Source organism: Bos taurus, chromosome 20, assembly GCF_002263795.3.
Source record: "Bos taurus isolate L1 Dominette 01449 registration number 42190680 breed Hereford chromosome 20, ARS-UCD2.0, whole genome shotgun sequence".
NCBI lineage: Eukaryota > Metazoa > Chordata > Mammalia > Artiodactyla > Bovidae > Bos > Bos taurus.
Window position 1 is genome coordinate 3,913,521 of NC_037347.1, and position 20,959 is coordinate 3,934,479.

General features: G+C 48.0%; 1 protein-coding gene across 1 annotated transcript in view; it reads right to left on the bottom strand.

Annotated features, from left to right (window-relative positions):
• The window catches only part of STK10 (serine/threonine kinase 10), a 122,627-nt gene that overhangs the window by 61,305 nt on the left and 40,363 nt on the right, over nt 1-20,959 (bottom strand). Inside the window, exons 3-4 of the mRNA NM_001192627.1 lie at nt 11,151-11,199; nt 4,293-4,442 (exon numbers count right to left, since the gene is read on the bottom strand). Of these exons, the coding sequence (NP_001179556.1) occupies nt 4,293-4,442; nt 11,151-11,199 (199 nt within the window). The remainder of the gene's footprint in view (nt 1-4,292; nt 4,443-11,150; nt 11,200-20,959) is intronic.

Below are 20,959 nucleotides of genomic sequence, written 5' to 3' on the forward strand. Positions count from 1 at the left end.
CAGTGAGGCCACATCCTTGCCTGGGAGGCAGAGCTGCTGAGCAATTCTCTAACACAGCCCTGGGTTGCATAAGGCCATGCAGGGGAGTGGGGGTGCCTCCAGGGGCCCAAGAAGAGGCAGACAGACTGCCACCCCACCTCCCAAGCTTCCTCCACTGCTTGCCAGGCTGCAGATTTCCGGCCCCAGGGGGAAGGATGATTTTCCAAAACAGAACATTAGGTCTCAGCAGGCGTCCACACCACAGCTCCCAGGGCCCAGTGGTAACTGTGTAAATACTTGCACACTCAACTCCCCCTGAACGGTTCTTCCTCCTTAGTTGGCTTCCTGGTTTTCTCAGCGGCCTCTGCCAAGTCACTGGGAAAGCTGACGCCCCCATCTGCTTATGTCCCATCTCTGCTGGGTTCCAGGTGGGATTCTGGAGTCTGCTCGGGAAGTCAGTGCCCCCACCCCCCGGACAGCGGGGCCGTGGTGGGGGAAACAGCATGGGAAATGAGGCCCCACCGGGCACATCCTTGCCTGCTGTCTCCACCCTGAGCTTCCCCGCTGACCCCTCAGGCTGCTGCAGACCCAGGCTCTGTGTGTCCTGCCTTCTCTGTTTGACACGTTCTTGAAGGCTGAGCCGAAGGTTTGCCTTGAGTTCCCCAGGGCACATGAGACTCTCCCGTCCCAAGACTCTGCCTGACCTGGCCCTTCCTGCCTTCCCTCCACCTTTGACAGAGCCGGTCCACTAGCAGCCGGAGCCAGAGGGACGCGAGTCCAAACTCCGCTGCTTCTCGCCTCCGTGGACCGACCCTGAGCATCTCACGCTAGCATGGGCTTCGGTGCCACACCATGATGGGTACAGTTCCCTCCCCTCTCCCAAGTGTCCCCTGGAGTGCTGAGTAAATGAGATCACATCTAGAAAGCACTCTGTCTAATGGCTGGTGTCTAGATGATGCTTCAGAGACCCAACACATATGTGTTATTATTTTTACCATCACTCCCCACAAAATATACTACCGGGCCTCCTTACTCGGCGCCTCTGCCCACAAGGCTGGACCTCTCTGCCCAAGCTGGTTTACCTGGCAAGTACCTACCTGCCTTTTCACAACCCAGCTCAAACTATCCTCTCACCAAGTCTCTAGAATCATAAACACCCAACCCTCAGGCCCAAGTAGGGGAACAGGCCACCCCTCCCTGCACACCCGCACCCCAGCACCGGCTCCTTCCCCAGTCCCGATGCTCCCGTGTCTCCCCACTGGCCTGGGAAGCCTGCAGGAGGAGGACGGGGGTCTCTGTCCTGCCGTCCCCAGAGCCCAGCACAGGACAGGGCTTGGCACACACCAGACACGACAAAACAGCAGGAATTACAGCTGGCTTTTCTGGAGAGCTTACTCTATCTTCTTATAACCAGTATCACAAAGCTCTGGATGAGCCTTCATTGTCACTTCAGTTATACAGATGAGGAAGTCCACAGGCAGCAGGTGAGGTGACATGCATATCCAAGGTCAAAGAGCTGGGCGCAGACTTGGATCTGAACCCAGGTCTCCCTGGCCTTCCCTGGTGGCTCAAACAGTGAGGAACACGCCTGCAATGCAGGAGAACTGGGATCGATCCCTGGGTCGGGAAGACCCCCTGGAGGAGGACATGGCCACCCACTCCAGTATTCTGGCCTGGAGAATCCCATGGACAGAGGAGCCTAGTGGGCTACAGTCCATGGTCGCAAAGAGTCAGACATGACAGCGACTAAGCACACACACACTCTCAGGCTCCAGGGTGCAAGCTCTTAGCCTCTCCAGCTAAGAGGATGAAACAGGAGGAAGGACAGCCATAGCACATGGGGGCTGGGCCTCAGGGTCCCAAGGAGCCGTGTCTCCAGGAACAGAACCGAGTGTGGCCTCGCTCATGCCTGGTTATGAGAAGCCCTCTCACACAGCTCACTTCAAGAGAGCACCAACCCTACCCTCTTGGGGACAGAGAACTTCTAACAAGCTCCCAGGTAACGTTGATGCTACCACTGACCAGGCCTTGGTTCCTGAGGGTTCAGAGCTGAGGTTCTCCAAGTGTGGTCCCTCGGATCGGCAGCATCAGCTGGGAGCTTATGAGAAACGCAGGTTCTTTGGCCCCCTCCACAGACAGAAACCCCAAGAGATGTACCCAGCAAGCTGAGACTCAGAAGCCCACCAGGTGACCAAGAAGCACTAAATCTGAGAACCCACTGGTCTCGCATTGCTCGTGTAAGACCTCCAGCTCTCGGCTCCCAGTGGCCTGGGCTCGGCCCGCCTCTGTCCTCAGCAGGTCTGCGGCAGGCCCTCCCGTCTCTGAGCTCCGGAGTCCTCAAAGCGGGGATGGAGGAGCCGTGCCGTGTCTGTGCCAGTCCTGATTATCGCTGCGGTTCTCTATCACAGGGGCTCGCTGGTGCTGCAGGTTCTTATGGACATAACTAAAATGTTCCTTCAAGAGACGAAGGTAGGGACTTCCCTGAGGGTACAGTGGTTAAGAATCTGCCTTCCAATGCAGGGAACATGAGTTCAACCCCTACTCAGGGAACTAAGATTTCACATAACCCGGGGCAACCAAGCCCAAGCACTCCAACTACCGAGCCTGCCCACCCTGTGGCCTGTGCAACTCAACCAGAGGAGCCCGCACACCGCAACGAACACCCTGTGAGCCACAGCCAAGCCCCAGCACAGCCAGAAACAAAGAAGGACACGGAGGGAGCTGCTAGAGAAACCGCACACAATGACGCTTCTGAGTGAAAAGCTCAGGGCTGAGGAAGAGGAGCGGCTGCAGGTGAATGAACTATTTACTCTCAGAGGAGGATGTCAGTAGAAAGTAGGGGCGAATGTAGTTAAACGATTAACAAGAGATTGCCATCTCTCTACTGTTAATATCACCCCCTAAATCCTCTCTATCCGCACATCCTTCTACGGACAAGGCAGGCAGAGGTAACTCAGAGCCAAGGTCTGGAGGGTGAGACTGCACGCACTTTCTGACTTTCCCTTTAAACCTTCCTGCACTGTGCGCATTTTCTATAACAAACACACAGAGCTTTTTCATCAAACAATGAACATCATTGCTTCAAAAAATAGCATTATAGGCATTTATACAACAATGAAGGAGTAGATGCGGGAAGAGTTAAAAGCTATTGTCTCGGCGGTGGGGACAGGGAAAGGAGGTAGTAAAAGCAGAGGACACAGACGTGTGTTATTTTGGTTTAAAAACGTATTAAAAATACAAAGAAGTTATGACACATGCTACCACATGGATGGACCTTGAGGACATTGTGCTAAGAGAAATAAGCCAGTTACGAGAACACAAATGATTGCACTTGTAGAGAGACCTGGAGGAGAACGGTGGCTGGCGGGAGCCGGGTCAGAGAACGGGGAGGGACGCTGCTTAATGCGCACAGTTCGGGCAGATGACGAAGTCCCAGAGACGGGTGACGGTGGCGGCTGCACAGCAGTGTGGATGCATTTTGTGCCCCTGAACTAGACACTGACAAATAGCTAAAATGATAAATTTTATGTTATGAGGATTTTGTGTGTGTGCTCAGTTGCCCAGTGGAGTCCAACTCTTTGTGACCCCATGGATTGCAGCCTGCCAGGCTCCTCTGTCCATGGGGTTTTCCAGGCAAGAATACGGGAGTGGGTTTGCCATTTCCTCCTCCAGGGGATTTTCCTGACCCAGGGGTTGAGCCCACATCTCCTGCATTGGCAGGTGGATTCTTTACCACTGTGTCATCTGGTAACCCTATGTATATTTCACCACAGTTGGAAAAAAAACGAAGAGAGGGGATCCATAATGAAAAAAAAAAAAATAAGGTTTCGATATATGCCCCTGATGTACTATTTTCCACCTGCAAATGGACCTCCATCTGTCACTTTCCCTCAAATTCTATCAAAAGCAGGAGCACAAGGGGCTGGACCAGCGCCTCCTTGAGGCACTGCCAGCCCGCGGACGAGATCATGGTTGGCAGCGAGGGGCTGACTGTGTGCTACAGGGTGCTGGGCCCCCATCACCTCCACAGACCAGGTTCCAGGGGTCTCTCCCCACCCCTAGTTGCAACAATCAGAGATGTCTCCAGACACCACCAGTGTCCCTGGGGGATAAACTCTCCCTCAGTTGAGAACCCTGGGTTAGATGCAGCCACAATGGGAACCGTGCCCCGCTGGACGCGGACAGACTAGAAGGACCTCAGCATCCCATGGGAGTGCGGACTCACACTCCCTCCTGTCCACAGAGGCTGGGCCCAAACCTCAGGTGGGTAGTGCGGGGCTCTGCCTTCCCACCTCGCCCGAGATGCCCCTTACCCAGCCTGATGTCCCCCTCGAGGGTCATGAGCACGTTGCCGGCTTTCAGGTCCCGGTGGATGATCTTCTTGCCATGCAGGAAGGTGAGGGCTTCCAGCATCTGGCGGCAAACCACCTGAATCTGGGGCTCAGTGAGGCCTCTGTCCAGCTCTGCAAACAGAGAGGAGAACATGTCAGTTCAGCAAGCGTTCAGTGCAGGCCACTGCAAGTCAGGCTCCCGCAGGCACAGAAGCACACCAGCCGCCAACGTGCTTGAGCCCTTACTGTACACCAGGTACCCTGCCAAGCACTTTTTACGCCACCTGCTTTGGGCTCACAGTAACCCTATGGGACAGGCACAGCTGTTACCCCATTTCACAGGTGAGACTGATGCTCAGAGAAGTCAAGTCACTTGCTCAGGGTCACACAGTAGGGTCACAGATCTGAGACTGAAAACAGCCAGCTGGGCTTCAGAACTCAGGTTCACAAACACAACGCTTCTGAAGGGCAGAGACCCATTCCGTGAGCAGGTCCTGAGTGTCAGGCTCCGTGCTGCGTGCAGGGTCTCAGAGAGGCATGGAAATGATGAGCAGTGCTGGGAACACAGTGGGCGTGGGGGCGAGGGAGGGCAGCAACCCCTTCTACCTGGGGAGGCAGGAGGCTCCCCAGAGGAAGAGGCTCTGAAAAACGGTAAACAGGCTGCTGGTGATGGTGGGGCACGAGATGTGGGAGGAGAGGGGCCATCGCCAAAAGCCTCTGGGGCACTAGCTGGAGCCGCAGATGCACTCACAGACACAACACACACAGACACACACACTCCACATACAACACAGTGTCCACTGAGAGACGGCAGGGCTGTCTTCTCTGAGCAGGTGGGGAGCACAAACAAGACTATTCCTGCAGGGGCAACAGCAAGTGCAAAGGACCCCCCCCCCCCCCGCATGGAGAAGTGGAGGATACGTTTTCTTTGAAATCCAATGGGCAGTGCAGGAGAGGTTCTGAGAGGGACAGAGATACAACCTGAGCTTTGCATTAAAAAATTCCTCCTGGCACAGCAAGTGAAGAGCTTGCAGGGGAACAAGAGTGGGCAGGGGCTTAGCTGGCAGCCACACGGTAGTCCAGGAGGGCTACGTGGTGGCCAAGGCTTCACAGAGGAAGGATTCCTGACAGGGAGGTGGGAATGACAGGGTGTGCGACTAGTGGGTGCAGTGGGAGGAAGGGCATGAGAAGAGCCAAGGATAACATCCCATGCTCATTGCTTTGTGAGCCATCATGATTATTTATTTCTTTTAAAAATATTTTGGGCATGCCAAGGGGCAAGTGGGTTCATAGAAACCCACACTCCTGCATTGGAAGCTTGGACTCTACTGCAGAACCACCAGAGCAATTCAGTTCAGTCGCTCAGTTGTGTCCAATTCTTTGCGACCCCATGGACTGCAGCATGCCAGGCCTCCCTGTTCATCACCAACTCCCAAAGCTTGCTCAAACTCAAGTCCATCAAGTCGGTGATGCCATCCAACCATCTCATCCTCTGTCGTCCCCTTCTCCTCCTGCCTTCAATCTTTCCCAGCATCAGGGTCTTTTCAAATGAGTCAGCTCTTCGCATAAGGTGGCCAAAGTATTGGAGTTTCAGCCTCAACATCAGTCCTTCCAGTGAACACCCAGGACTGATCTCCTTTAGGATGGACTGGTTGGATCTCCTTGCAGTCCAAGGGACTCTCAAGAGTCTTCTCCAACACCACAGTTCAAAAGCATCAATTCTTTGGCACTCAGCTTTCTTTATAGTCCAACTCTCACATCCATACATGACCACTGGAAAAACCATAGCCTTGACTAGATGGACCTTTGTTGGCAAAGTAATGTCTCTGCTTTTTAATAGTTAGTCATGGCTTTTCTTCCAAGGAGCATCTTTTAATTTCACGGCTGCAGTCACCATCTGCAGTGATTTTAGAGCCCCAAAAATAGTCTCTCAATGTTTCCATTGTTTCCCTACCCATTGGCCATGAACCGATGGGACCAGATGCCATGGTCTTAGTTTTCTGAATGTTGAATTTTAAGCCAACTTTTTCACTCTCCTCTTTCACTTTCATTAAGAGGCTCTTTAGTTCTTCTTCGCTTTCTGCCATAAGGGTGATGTCATCTGCATATCTGAGGTTATTGATATTTCTCCCGGCAATCTTGATTCCAGCTTGTGCTTCCTCCAGCCCAGCGTTTCTCATGATGTACTCTGCATAGAAGTTAAACAAGCAGGGTGGCAGTATACAGCCTTGATGTACTCCTTTCCCGATTTGGAACCAATCTGTTGTTCCATGTCCAGTTCTAACTGTTGCTTCCTGACCTGCATACAGATTTTTCAGGAGGCAGGTCAGGTGGTCTGGTATTCCTATCTCTTTAAGAAATTTCCAGTTTGTTGTGATCCACACAGTCAAAGGCTTTGGTGTAGTCAATAAAGCAGAAGTAGATGTTTTTTCTGGAACTCTCTTGCTTTATCGATGATCCAAAGCATGTTGGCAATTTGATCTCTGGTTCCTCTGCCTTTTCTAAATCCATCTTGAACATCTGGAAGTTCACGGTTCATATACTATTGAAGCCTGGCTTGGAGAATTTTGAACATTACTTTGCTAGTGTATGAGATGAGTGCAATTGTGCGGTAGTTGGAACATTCTTTGGCATTGTCTTTCTTTGGGATTGGAATGAACACTGACCTTTTCCAGTCCTGTGGCCACTGCTGACTTTTCCAAATTTGCTGGCGTATTGAGTGCAGCACTTCATAGCGTCATCTTTTAGGATTTGAAATAGCTCAACTGGGATTCTATCACCTCCACTAGCTTTGTTCGTAGTGATGCTTCCCTAAGGCCCACCTGACTTCACATTCCAGGATGTCTGACTCTAGGTGAGTGATCACACCATTGTGGTTTTCTGGGTCATGAGGATCTTTTTTGTATAGTTCTTCTGTGTATTCTTGCCACTTCTTCTCAATATCTTTTGCTTCTGTTAGGTCCATACCATTTCTGTCCTTTATTGTGCCCAACTTCGCATGAAATGTTCCCTTGGTATCTCTAATTTTCTTGAAGAGATCTCTAGTCTTTCCTATTCTGTTGTTTTCCTCTATTTCTTTGCACTGATCACTGAGGAAGGCCTTCCTATCTCTCCTTGCTATTCTTTGGAACTCCACATTCAAATGGGTATATCTTTCCTTTTCTCCTTTGCCTTTAGCTTCCCTTCTTTTCTCAGCTATTTGTAAAGCCTCCTCAGACAACCATTTTGCCTTTTTGCATTTCTTTTTCTTAGAGATGGTCTTGATCACTGCCTTCTGTACAATGTCACGAACCTCCATCCATAGTTCTTCAGGCACTCTATCAGATCTAATCCCTTGAATCTATTTGTCACTTCCACTGTATAATCATAAGGGATTTGATTTAGGTCATACCTGAATGGTCTAGTGGCTTTCCCTACTTTCTTCAATTTAAGTCTGAATTTGGCAATAAGGAGTTCATGATCTGAGCCACAGTCAGCTCCCAGTCTTGTTTTTGCTGATTCTATAGAGCTTCTCCATCTTTGGCTGCAAAGAATATTATCAATCTGATTTCGGTGTTGACCATATGGTGATGTCCATGTGTAGAGTCTTCTCTTGTGTTGTTGGAAGAGGGTGTTTGCTATGACCAGTGCATTCTCTTGGCAGAACTCTTATTAGCCTTTGCCCTGCTTCATTCTGTACTGCAAGGCCAAAGTCCTGTTATTCCAGGTATCTCTTGACTTCCTACTTTTGGATTCCAGTCCCCTATAGTGAAAAGGACATCTTTTGGGGTGTTAGTTCTAGAAGGTTTGTAGGTCTTCATAGAACTGTTCAACTTCAGCATCTTCAGCATTACTGGTCAGGCCATAAACTTGGACTGCTGTGATATTGAATGGTTTGCCTTGAAAATGAACAGAGATCATTCTGTCGTCTTTGAGATTGCATCCAAGTACTGCATTTCGGACTCTTCTGTTTACTACGATGGCTACTCCATTTCTTCTAAGGGATTCCTGCCCACAGTAGTAGATATAATGGTCATCTGAGTTAAATTCACCCATTCCAGTCCATCTTAGTTCACTGATTCCTAAAACATCGATGTTCACACTCCTGCCATCTCCTGTTTGACCACTTCCAGTTTGCCTTGATTCATGGACCTAACATTCCAGGTTCCTATGCAATATTGCTCTTTATAGCATCGGACTTTACTTCCATCACCAGTCACATCCACAACTGGGTGTTATTTTTGCTTTGGCTCTGTCTCTTCATTCTTTCTGGAGTTATTTCTCCACTGATCTTCAGTAGCATATTGGGCACCTACTGACCTGGGGAGTTCATCTTTCAGTATCCTACGTTTTTGCCTTTTCATGCTGTTCATGGGGTTCTCAAGGCAAGAATACTGAAGTGGTTTGCCATTCCCTTCTCCAGTGGACCACGTTTTGTCAGAAGTCTCCACCATGACTCACGGTGTAGGGCCACCCAAAACAGACCAGGGCAATCTGTGATTATTTAGTTCTTGCTCCTGCCCAAGCTCCCTGGGCTGAGGTCAGCCCCACAGTCCCGCCTGCTCAGCCCTCAGGCTGAAGGCTCCCATGCTGGTGGGCAAGGGCACTGCATTGAGGCCTCCCTCTGGTTGGGGCTTCCAGGTTCCCCTGCAGTGCCCACAGTCAGATCCCTCAGGCTCAGTAAAAACAAACATGCCAGCCAGGGTGGAGGCGCTGCCTGCAGTGTCCTGGGAAGCCCGGCTCCAGAGCAGGGCTCCTGAACCAGGGATCATTCTGGGTCTGTATCTCCTTCCCTGCAGCCTCGTCCTCAACCCCTGCATCTCCTCCAGCCACGGTCCAAGATCAGAGTCTGTGAGGACTTCAGGGCCACACAGACTGCGCCTGAACTTGGGCACTGCCTCTTACTGGCCATGTGATTTCTGGCAAGTCACTCTATCTCCCTGCATCTTCATTACTGGTCTGTAAAATGGAATGAGGAGGACATGAAGGCAGGGCTCAGAGATGAAGCATGTTAATGTCTCAGCATGGAACACAATCAAGAAAAGGTGATGACTATTATGCTGGTCCTGAGATTGTGCTGGACTGTCTGTAGCAAATTTTTAAATGTCAAAAGTGTACCTGGCTCGTGTCTGATTTACTTACATAGATGAAACAGGAAAAATCAAAGTGAGGAGGAGGATGACCTCAACGCCACCATTTTTTGAGCCTTTGCAATGCACCAGCACAAGGATAAAGTGTTGGGTGCATCATTTCATGAAAGCTTTATAATAATCCAAAGAGGTAGATAGACATAACACAATTAAAAAAATTTTTTTTGTTTTGATGTGGACCATTTTTTAAAGCCTTGTTATTAAATTTGTTACAATATTGCTTCTGTTTTATGTTTTGGTGTTTTTGGCCAGGAGCCATGTGAGATCTTGACTCCCCAACCAGAGATTGAACCGGAAGGTGAAGTCTTAAGCACTAGATGGCCAGGAAAGTCCCTATGACACATTTTTAAAGTCCAGTTTATTGAGATACAATTTACATACAGTAAAATTCGCCTTTCTGGGGGTACAGTTCTGTGAATTTTGGCAACTGTATGTGGTCACACCAACAGTCCCACAGTTTAGATACTGAATACATACTTCTATCACTCCCCAAAATTCCCCACTGTCCCCCTTCCACCCCCCAACTCTAGCCACGAAGCAATCACTAATTAGATCTGTTCCTATAGTTTCATCTTTTTCTAGAAAGCATATAATTGGAATCACACAGCATGGTGAATTTTTAAGGTAAATTTTTGATTATACAGCAATACATGAATACTTTCTTCTTAATAAAAAAAAGTTGCAACATTGCAGATGAGCCCAAGTCCCCTTTGAAACCACATCCCAACCTGCGCCTCATCCTTCTGCTCTGCAGGAAGGCTGAGAGCCAAAAATGTGTAACAGCTAGCAAGTCATGGCCAGCAGGATCAGAACGAGCACTGGCCTTAACAAACTAAAGCAGCCATATAGTGATGTGCTGGATGCATGCTCCCCCCATGCTATAAAGGGGCCAGCCCAGTGCCCACAGCCACCAAGCCGAGGAACCTGGGATGGCCCTCAGGAACCCCGAGCCCAGGCTCATCCCTCTACACAGCTCTGCAAGGTGATGGGTGACAACCTGGGGCAGAAAGGCCCTCTGAGCAGGGCAGGCATTTGTGGGAGAGTCAACCCCTGGCCACAGAGCTGCAGCTGCAACCTGGCTCTCACTGGGCCAGCTCTCCCCATGCCAGCTTCTCTTATCCCACCTGGATTTCTAAAATAGTAATGGCACTGTTTCTTCAAGCTGCCACCAACAGAGAGCAAACCGTCTGGGGCTGGACCAGTTAGTTCCATCAGGAGAACTGAGAGAAAATGGGTGGAGATCCCCGCTTTTCAAAGAACCTCCCTCAGGGGTCTCATTTTCACCTCCTACAAGCGCTGTGGGGTTCAGCAAGGGGGCAGCGCACCTGTCTTACATCCAGACAGCTTGAGGGAGCCAGTGATCCACTCGAGGACATGTGGCTCTTTGAACAAGAAGTTTTGGTCTTCTGAGTATCCTGCATCCTCTCCAGTAACCCAACCCCTGCTCCCAGATGCGGACAGAGTGGGAAGGTACTCAAACAGGCCATGGGCATTACTGGGGTAGGGACATGATGGATCCCCGTGCTCGACAGAGCCAACCCCGGCACCACTGCCCTGTATCAAGGAGGACTCACCAGGGGCTTCCCTGGCCGTCCAGTGGTTAGGACTCCATGCTTCCACTGCAGGGGACACAGGTTCAATCCCTAGTTAGGGAACCAAGATCCTGCAAGCCCCTCAGAGAGGCCAAAAAAAAAAAAAAGAAATGACTCACCCAGCATGATGGCATCCACAGCTCCCCCAGGACAGAACTCGATCATAATCTGCAGAAAATACAAGGCAAAGTAACATGAGCAGCAGTGCCCAGCCCACGAATCGGGAGCCCCTCCAGGGCCGGCCCTGATCAGACAGGTCTGCTAGCACCTGACGCATTTGCTCTTCGGCCCCTCTCCCTCCTGCCCAGGGGTTTGTCCAGTCTGCCCCCACACTCCTGAAACCTGACATCAGTTCTTACAGGAGGCTCTCACACCCAGGAATTACTTGGGCACTTCACTTTTCAGGGGAAAAAAAAAAAAACAAGTCACCATGGAAACCCGCAGCTTCAGTGAACAGCCTTTTCAGCCAAGTCCACATCCTTCCCTTCTCCTCTGATCGGCCCTGTCTGCTCACTCACCCCCACCCGCCAGCCACTCTGCTTCTTACAATCCAAAGCCAGGTCTCAGAGGACACCTCCCAGCCACACACAAGCTGGCCAAGTCCTCCTGGGACTCCAGCACCTGTCTGTTGACTCTTCTCCATCACCCAGAGCCTGGAGTATCAGAACATGAGGTCCTTGAAGCCCAGCTCAGGTAGAGAAATCAAAGCCCAGAAAGGAGCTGTAATTGACCAAAGCCACACAGGTTGCCTAGTGGCTCCTGAATGGAAAGCAGGTTTTCCTAACCTCCAGGTCATTCATTCATTCACTCAGCACACATCCAACAGGTAGCAGGCCCTGGGAGAACCACCTGATATGGGCCTTCAGGGGCCAGCCCAGTGCAGCAAATTGGAAAAGCCAATTAGAGCCACAAGTGCCGGGGTGCTGACACAGGCCCCTCCCTGGTCTACTCGCATCTTCACTCTGTCTGGCCCACTCTGGGCTCCTATCATATACAGGAAGACGCTTTCTCTTTTTTTTAAAGTGCAGGTAGAGATGGGTGGGGAAGGCAGAAGGTGACACAAACTTCAAGGCACTCCCAGCATCTCCTCCGGCTCAGGGTCAGACACAGTGCCTGAGGGGCGCTCAAGAAGGCCTGCCGCTCTAAATAGAAAAGGAAACCTCAGCCGTGACCTCACTGGGCCAGAGCCAGCTCTCCAGCCATAGGAGGGAGGAGCTGCTTCAGTGTTTCGACGAGGCCTCCTAACTTGTAGTTGACTTTCCAGAGGCTTCCTGGCGCTGTAAATATGAGGATGCGGTGATGCCTGGTTGGACCCAAGTCCCAAGCCCACCGCTCACTAGTTGTGGCCTGGGGCAAGTCATTTCAACCTTGTGAGCCTGTTTTCTCAACTGTAAGACGGAGCTGCTGATGCTGTTCCTCTTAGCTGGGCCCCACCTCTGAGCTATATTTAGGGTACAGGCCACCCCTGGAGGTCAAGCAGGGAGCTCTAAGCTGGGCCAGGGACACCAGAGAAAAGGGTAAAAGGGAGGGGAAGGCTGTGGTGCCCTCCCTCAGCCCAGGGCAGCAGACAGGCCTGCCACATGCTGGACAAGGCTACACGCCACAGGAGGGGGCCGGACAAGGGAGTGCCCACCCGCTCACATACCACCACCCACCAGGGAGGAAGCACAGGGCCTCTGATGCTCCCACAGTCACTCTGGTCCTGCTTGGCCATGAGAACGTCAGGCCTGCCCCAGCTCCCCTGGACTACTCTTTACCACCGTGCTGACTGTCGTCGTAAATAAAAGTCATCAGAGATGCGTTAACATGCTGCAATCCAGTACACGAGGAAGCGGTCCTTCTTTCTTCCACTCACTCACTCGCTTGTGTGTTCACTGAACCAACCACCAACCAACCAGGCTTGTTCCCAGGGTCAGAGTGACCTGGACATGGGCATCAACCTCTTGAAGCTCTGCCTTTTAATAATGCTTGGCACTACAAAAGAGAACCCCAAATCCTACTAATTGCTAGAAAAAGCCAAGCCACAAGAGGCAGCAGTGGAAGAGAAGCCCAGCTCAGTCACCACACAAGTCACTTACGAGTACGTGGCCTGTAAGATGGTGGAATGGCATGCCCAGAGCCCACAGGAGCGACAGAGTCATCCAGGCCTTGATGGGCAACACGTGAGACTCAGTCAGTATGGACTGTTTCTAGGACTTCTTTCTTGAGCTCAGGGGTTCAGGGTTTTTTCTCGTTTTGTCTTGTGTTTTGAGACCCCATGAAAGCCACCCTCTCACCCCTCATATAGAAAAATGCAAATACAAACAAATGTTCGTGTGCAATTTCACTGACTTCTTCCATGCCCTCAAGTCCCACCACCAAACCCAGGTCAATGTTTTCACCAGCTACTGACTATGCAGCCTTGGCAATGACCTACCTCTCTGTGAAATGGGACGACACTACAGACGCCCCCAGAACCACTCTAAGGATCCGATGAGGTGGCAGCAAGCCCGAGCCTCACGCACACAGAGGCTCAGGGCAGGCTCAGCTGTCTCTTCCTCTACTAGGGGCAGCTGAAAAGGGAAAAGTGGTGGGCTTGGCCTCGAGGCCTGGCATGCGTGTGCTCAGTCACTTAGTCCTATTCAACCCTTTGCGACCCTTTGGACTGCAGCCTGCCAGACTCCTCTGTCCATGGGATTCTCCAGGCAAGGATGCTGGAGTGGGCTGCCAAGGCCTCCTCCAGGGGATCTTCCCCACCCAGGGATCAAACCCACGTCTCTATGTCTCCTGTACTGACAGGCAGGTTCTTTACCACTAGCACCACCTGGGAAGCCCTTCAAGTCAGCTTCCTTATTAGCTATGTGAACCTAGGTAAGTCACTTAAGGTCCCCATGCCTCGATTTCTTCATCTGAAAATGGTACTAATATTTTCTGCCCCCAGTGTCATCAGACAGCCAATGACATGTCCAATACAAAAGCCACAACAACGAATATGCACTTGGTGAATCCAGCAAAGGAAATCTCTAGGAAGATCACGCTTCAGTTCAGTTCAGTTCAGGTCAGTTGCTCAGTTGTGTCCGACTCTTTGCGACCCCATGAATCGCAGCACACCAGGCCTCCCTGTCCCTATTTAGGCTTTCTACAAAAACATGCCTTCCCAGAATTACAGTTCATCAACACTCCCACTGCCAGTATCAAAAGTCAATATGAGAAGTGGTCAAACCTGGGCGGTTCCTGCATCTTTCAGTGAAACTGTTCCTTACACAAGGCCCTTACACAAGGCCCTTACACAAGGCCCCCATGACCCCTCCCCTCCCAGGTCAGCACTAGGAAAGTTGAAGCAGTCTCCTAATCTGGTTTGCTTCCTCTTCTGCAATTTGAGACCTCCATGATGCCTTGCACTTCCCATATTTTTTTACTTTTTATTTTCTTTGAGGCAAGGAATATGACCTTATTTGGAAAGCCAGCAGACAGAGAAGATGGCAGACTAATATCTCAAAATAGACATCTTCCATTATCATTATTATTCTGTGCCAGCTACTGGGAAGCTCTGAGTTTAGCTTTGGTTTTACTCCTATGAATAAATGTACCAACTTTTCATTCTAAACCAGGATTAAATCTACAGTTTTCTACAATTTGCATATGGACCCTAATGAAGTGTCTTTAGAAGATGACTGTCCTGGAATCCACACTTCAAAATGTGAAGCTCTTTTTGAAACAGCAGTCCTCATTTGGAGTTAATCATAGCCTATGTCAGAGTGATATTCTGTTGTATTAACTTTCTGTAATTTTGCCCAACTGTACTTTCATATGTGGCAAAATACAGTTTGGTTTTTCTTCTTCTCCTTTTTTTTTTTTTTTTTTGAAAGTGGCTTTTTTTGGCCCTTTTAGTTTAAAAAGTTTCATGTCTTGGTGCCTTTTATATGATATAAAACAGAAAAATAATGTCTCTCATGACATGGTTCACACTGGGTTCCATTACATGGGTCTTAACACTTCACATTTCAGCTCTCAATCACAGGGAGCTTATAACATGAATTTCGTAGTACTTTTATAGAAATGCATGAGGTTCAATTAATAAAATGATTATCTCAATAAATGTAATAATGACAATAAATAAAAAGAAAACAATCATCTGAATGCCTTAGGATATTACTAAATAGCCTGTTTAGAAAAGTGAATGGAAAAATTACATCAATACCCACAGAAGGTTTCAGTTCAGTTCAGTTGCTCAGTCGTGTCCAACTCTTTGCGACCCCATGAACCGCAGCACACCAGGCCTCCTTGTCCATCACCAACTCCTGAAGTTTACCCAAACTCATGTCCATTGAGTCGGTGATGCCATCCAACCATCACATCCTCTGTCATCCCCTTCTCCTCCTGCCCTCAATCTTTCCCAGCATCAGGGTCTTTTCAAATGAGTCAGCTCTTCACATCAGGTGGCCAAAGTATTGGACTTTCAGCTGCAACATCAGTCCTTCCAATGCACACCCAGGACTGATCTCCTTTAGAATAGACTGGTTGGATCTCCTTGCAGTCCAAGGGACTCTCAAGAGTCTTCTCCAACACCACAGTTCAAAAGCATCAATTCTTTGGTGCTCGACTTTCTTTATGGTCCAACTCTCACATCCATACATGACTACTGGAAAAACGAGAGCCTTGACTAGATGGATCTTTGTTGGCAAAGTAATGTCTCTGCTTTTGAATATGCTATCTAGGTTGGCCATAACTTTCCTTTCAAAGAGTAAGCATCTTTTAATTTCATGGCTGCAATCACCATCTGCAGTGATTTTGGAGCCCCAAAAAATAAAGTCAGCCACTGTTTCCCCATCTTGGTCTATTCTTGTATTTTCTACATTTTATTCAACTAATATGTTATAAAATTTCATATTAGAAGTACTGTTAACAAAAAGTACTGGCCTAAAATCACCCATGGCTACAGATGCATCTATTCATCTGGAAGGGGATAGGGCTGTGCCTATCCACAGTGAAAGTCCCAGCAGGACCATGCCCAGAACACCCTCTTTAGGGTTTTCTATGTATAAGAGCTTGTCATCTGCAAACAGAAATAATTGTACTTCTTCTTTGCAATTTGCATTTCTTTTATTTCTTTTTTCATAATTGTGCTAACTAGCACTTTCAATACTATGCTGAAGAGAAGTGATGAAGGTAGGCATCTTTGCCTTATCTCAAATCTTAGAGTTTTTAGACTCTCACCATTGAATATGTTCACTGTGAGTTGCTCATATATGACCTTTATCATGTTTAGATACTTTTCTTCTATTGGTTTGTTAAATGTTTTTCTCATGGGAGTGTTGAATTTTGTCAAATACTTTTTCTTCATTAGCTGAGATGATCATGTGTTCTCCCACTTTTATTCTGCTAATGCAGTTTGATATATTCATTGATTTTCATATATTAAACCATCCTTGCTTCCAAGAATAAATTCCACCGGTCATGGTGTATAATCCTTTTAATAGGCTGCAGTGTAGCCAAAAAACCAACAACAAAAACACGCTGGGCTTCTAGACACGAACAATGGACAATTCAGTAAAAGAAAATTAGGGAAACAATTCCATTTATAATAGCATCAAGAAGAAAATACTTAGGACTATCTAGGAAAAGGGAATAAGATTAAACCAAGAAGGTGGAAGATTTGTACACTGAAAAGTGCAAAACACTGCTGAAAGACATTAAAGATGACACAAATAAATCTAAAGACATCCTCTATGCATGACTGAAAGACTTTGTTAAGACATCAATACTACCCAACACAATCTACAAACTGAATGCAATCTCTATCAAATCCCCATGGCATCTTTTATAGAAACTGAAAAAGTTCATACTAAAATTCATATGGAATATCAAGGGAACCCAAGCACCAAAAGAACCTTGAAAAAGGACAGTTGGAAAAAATTGTTCAAAGAAAGTTGAAAGTCTCATACTTCTTGATTTCAAAACTTACTACAAAGCTACAATAATCAAAACAGCAAGGCACTAGCATAAAGACAGACATACAGACCAATGGAAGGAGATCCCAGAAATAAACCCTTGCATATATAGTCAGATGATTTTTAACAAAGGGGCCAAGACCATTCAGTGGAAAAAAAATAGTCTTTTCAACAAATTTTGTTGGGAAAACGGAATTACCAACATGCAAGAGAATGAAGATGGTCCCTTACATCATGTACCAAAATTTATTAAAAATGGATCAAAGACATAAATAGAAGAGCTAAAACTACAAAATTCTTAGAAGAAAAAAAAATGAGGGAAAAGTCATGACATTGAATTTAGCTATGATTTCTTGGTTTTGACACCAAAAGCACTGGCATCAACAACAAAAAAATTAAACTGGACTTTATCAAATATAATAACCTTTGGACATCAAAAAACACTATCAACATAGTGAAGAAGCAACCCACAGAATGTAAGTATATATGACACTTACAAATCATATATCTGATAAGTGACTACATCAAGAATATATTAAAGAAAATACTTTTACAACTCAATCTTGAATAGACACAGATATACAAATAGCCAATAAATGCATGAAAATATGCTCAGCATTACTAATTAGAGAAATGCAAACCAAAACCACAATTTAGACCTAGAGGGGCAGGATGGGGTGGGAAGTGAGAGGGAGGTTCAAGAGGGAGGGGACAAATGCATACTTATGGCTGATTCATGTTGATGTATGACAGAAACTGATACAATATTGTAAAGCAATTATCTTCCAATTAAAAATAAATAGGTTTTAAAAAACCACAACTAGATATCACTTTTCACCCATTGGGCTGGCTACTTTTAAGAAAACAGAAAACAAGCAAGGATGTACAGAAATGGGAACACGTGTATTGCTGGTGGGAATGCAAAATGCTGTGGCCACTGCAGAAGACATTATGGCAGTTCCTCAAAAATTTAAAACTAAAATCTTAAAAATTAAAAACAGAATTAAAAATGGAATTGCCTTATGAACTGGCTTTCCACTTCTGAGTATATACCCAAAGAAATGAAAAGCAGAGTATCAAACAGATGTTTGTATACCAAAGCAGCATTATTCACAATAGTTAAAACTTAGAAACAACCCAAGAATACATCAAGAGATGAAGAGAGAAACAAAACGTGGCACATCCACACAACGGAATATTATCCAGTCATTACAAAGGAATGAAGCATTGACACATATGAATGAATCTTGAAAATAATGTGCTAAGTGAAAAAAACATCAGCCACAAAAAGCCACACATCTCTGATTCCATTTCTATGAAATGTCCAGAACAGGCAAATCCATGGTAGACAGAAGGAGATCTAACCAGTTAATCCTAAAGGAAATCAACCCTCAATATTCACTGGAAGAAGTGATGCTGAAGCCGAAGCTCCAAAACTTTGGCCACCTGATGCGAAGAGCAAACTCACTGGGAAAGACCCTGATGCTGGGAAAGATTGAGGGCAGGAGGAGAAGGGGATGACAGAGTATGAGATGGTTGGATGGCATCACTGACTCAATGGACATGAGTCTGAGCAGCTCCAGGAGATGGTGAAGGACCTGGTATGCTGCAGTCCATCCAGACGCAAAAAGTCAGACACGACTGAGCAACTGAACGACAACAACAATAGAGACAGAAAGATCAGTGATTGCAGAGGCTGGGGGAAGGCTCCCAGGGTGATAGACTGTGGGTCTTAAAATATGACCTAAATGCTTTTCAGCTCAGAAAAGTGCTGACGCTATATGCGAAGCCCTGGCCAAGGTCACCTATTCAGTCTCTCATTTAATCCTTACACATTTCTTTAAGGTGAATACTGTTATTATCTCCGTTTTCTAGGTCAAGGATCTCCTAAGTTTATCTGTAAAGAGCATGCATGCTTACTCACTCAGTCATGTCTGACTCTTTGCAACCCCATGGACTGTAGCTTACCAGACTCCCCTTCCAAGGGGAGTAAGAATACTGGAGTAGATTGCCATTTCCTTCTCCACAGGATCTTCCTAACCCGGGAATCAAACCCTCATCTCTTATACTACAGGAGGACTCTTTACCCCTGAGCCATCAGGGAAACCTTTCCATAAAGAACCAGATAGTAAATAATTTTGGCTCTGCAGAGCTTTGACTCCGATGCTCCATTCCGAAAGCAGTGGTGGACGAGACCTGATCAAATGAGCGTGGCTGTGTCCCAGCAAATCCCATGGGCCACGGTGATGGGACTTCAGGGTGTGCAAGAAGGTGGCAGGCCAGATGTGGCCCATGGGTGGCTCCCTAACACCCCTATTCCAGATGAGAAAACGGAAGCAGAGAGCATTTCAGTAACTTGTCAAGGTCTCCAACTAATAAGAGATGAGGCCAGGATTTGAACCCAGGTGCTCTGATTCATGAGCTCATAGTCTGTCCTTGGGCTAGAGTTCTTCCCCAATCATTTGGAGGACACTTAACATGTCACACCCATCCCTCATGGCACCGGAATATCTTTTTCATGAGGATTTAACCCCACCGGCCAGGTCAGAATCGCCCTCCCACCCAGTCTTGAGACCCACAGCAGGTACAGGCCGAGCTGGGATCTGACACCAGGCTGCTCACACTAGCTGCCCTGCATGAGGAAGACAGGTCTGCCTGAAACTGAATACGGGGAGCACACTCTAGGGCAGGAGGCGTTTGCTCTTCCTGGGCCCTCTTGCCAGGTGAGTAACCTCGGCACAGCTGGTCTCCCTAGTCAGCACTCACGAGCTTTTTGTGTCCCTGGAGACCTCAGCCCATAAACATGCTCAGAGGACGCCCAATGGGAGACAGCCTGCAGTCACTGGCTTGGGACTGCCTGGCGCCCAAAAGAAACTGGAAACCTGTGTTCACCTGGACCCCCTATCAGTTTAGATTAAGCAGCTGTCATGGAGCGGCTTAAGGGTCACGGCCTTGCTACATGATCCTGGAGGGCCAGCTCACCTCCCCGATCACGCGTGCATTCATTCATCCGTGGACTGATTAGGCACCTACTCTATTCCTGCACTATCTCAGCCATGGGAATTTGGCCCTGCACCTGTGCAGGTACTCTCTCCCTACATGGGCAGTGTCCTCTCAGAGTTGCCCTGGAACTGGTGACTATTAAAATCTTCCTCGAAGCTGTTGCAAATAGAGAATCAGCTCAATAATCCTTTAGGACTGAGAGAGCAGAATTTAAAAGCTCTCTCCTCCATCTGATCAACTCTTCAGGACGAAACACTGACACCAGAGTCCTGAGCCAAGCTGATTTCTGCCCCAGCAAGTAACATATACACAAAACCCACCCCCCACCCGCCGCCGAGTTCACTGTTCCCCCTCGCACAGTTTCACTCCATGCCGTCAACTTCCTTAGGACGTAAGCGGTTGCCTGATCAATTAACACAGGTCGGCCTCAGTTTCCCCATCACAACAAGTAACAGGAACTGAGAGTCTTATTCTGTGCCCGGCCCTATGCCAAGTGCTTTGCATAAATTATCTTACCATTTGAAGTGGGTATTCTAAAGAATGCCTCTGCCTCACAGGATCTATCGTGAGGATTAAAGGTAACAGGGGTTAAGGTAACAGATGCCTGGCTCTCAAAACATTACCTGGCAAACAGTAAGTAACTGCTTGACAAACGCTACCCGTTATTATCAGTATCTGGTGATGCTTTATTCCCATTTTATGTATGAGAAAACTGAGGCTCAGAGAAATTAAAGTCACAGAAATAGTAAGCACCAGAGCCAGGACCTGAACTGGGACCTCTCTGGGTGTCAGGTCAGCTGCACTCACCACCATGAAGGAAGAGACCTAGTGACCCCATGCCCCCATCCTTGTGCTTCAGGAAGGAAGCCAAAAAAGCTTGGGACATAGCCTCCCGGCGGTGGGGGAAAAGGCGCCTCTGCCTCCCTGCTCCAGCACTCGCTGGGCCCCAGGGGTCAGCTCACACATACCAAGTGAGCTTGCTCACCCGGAGATAA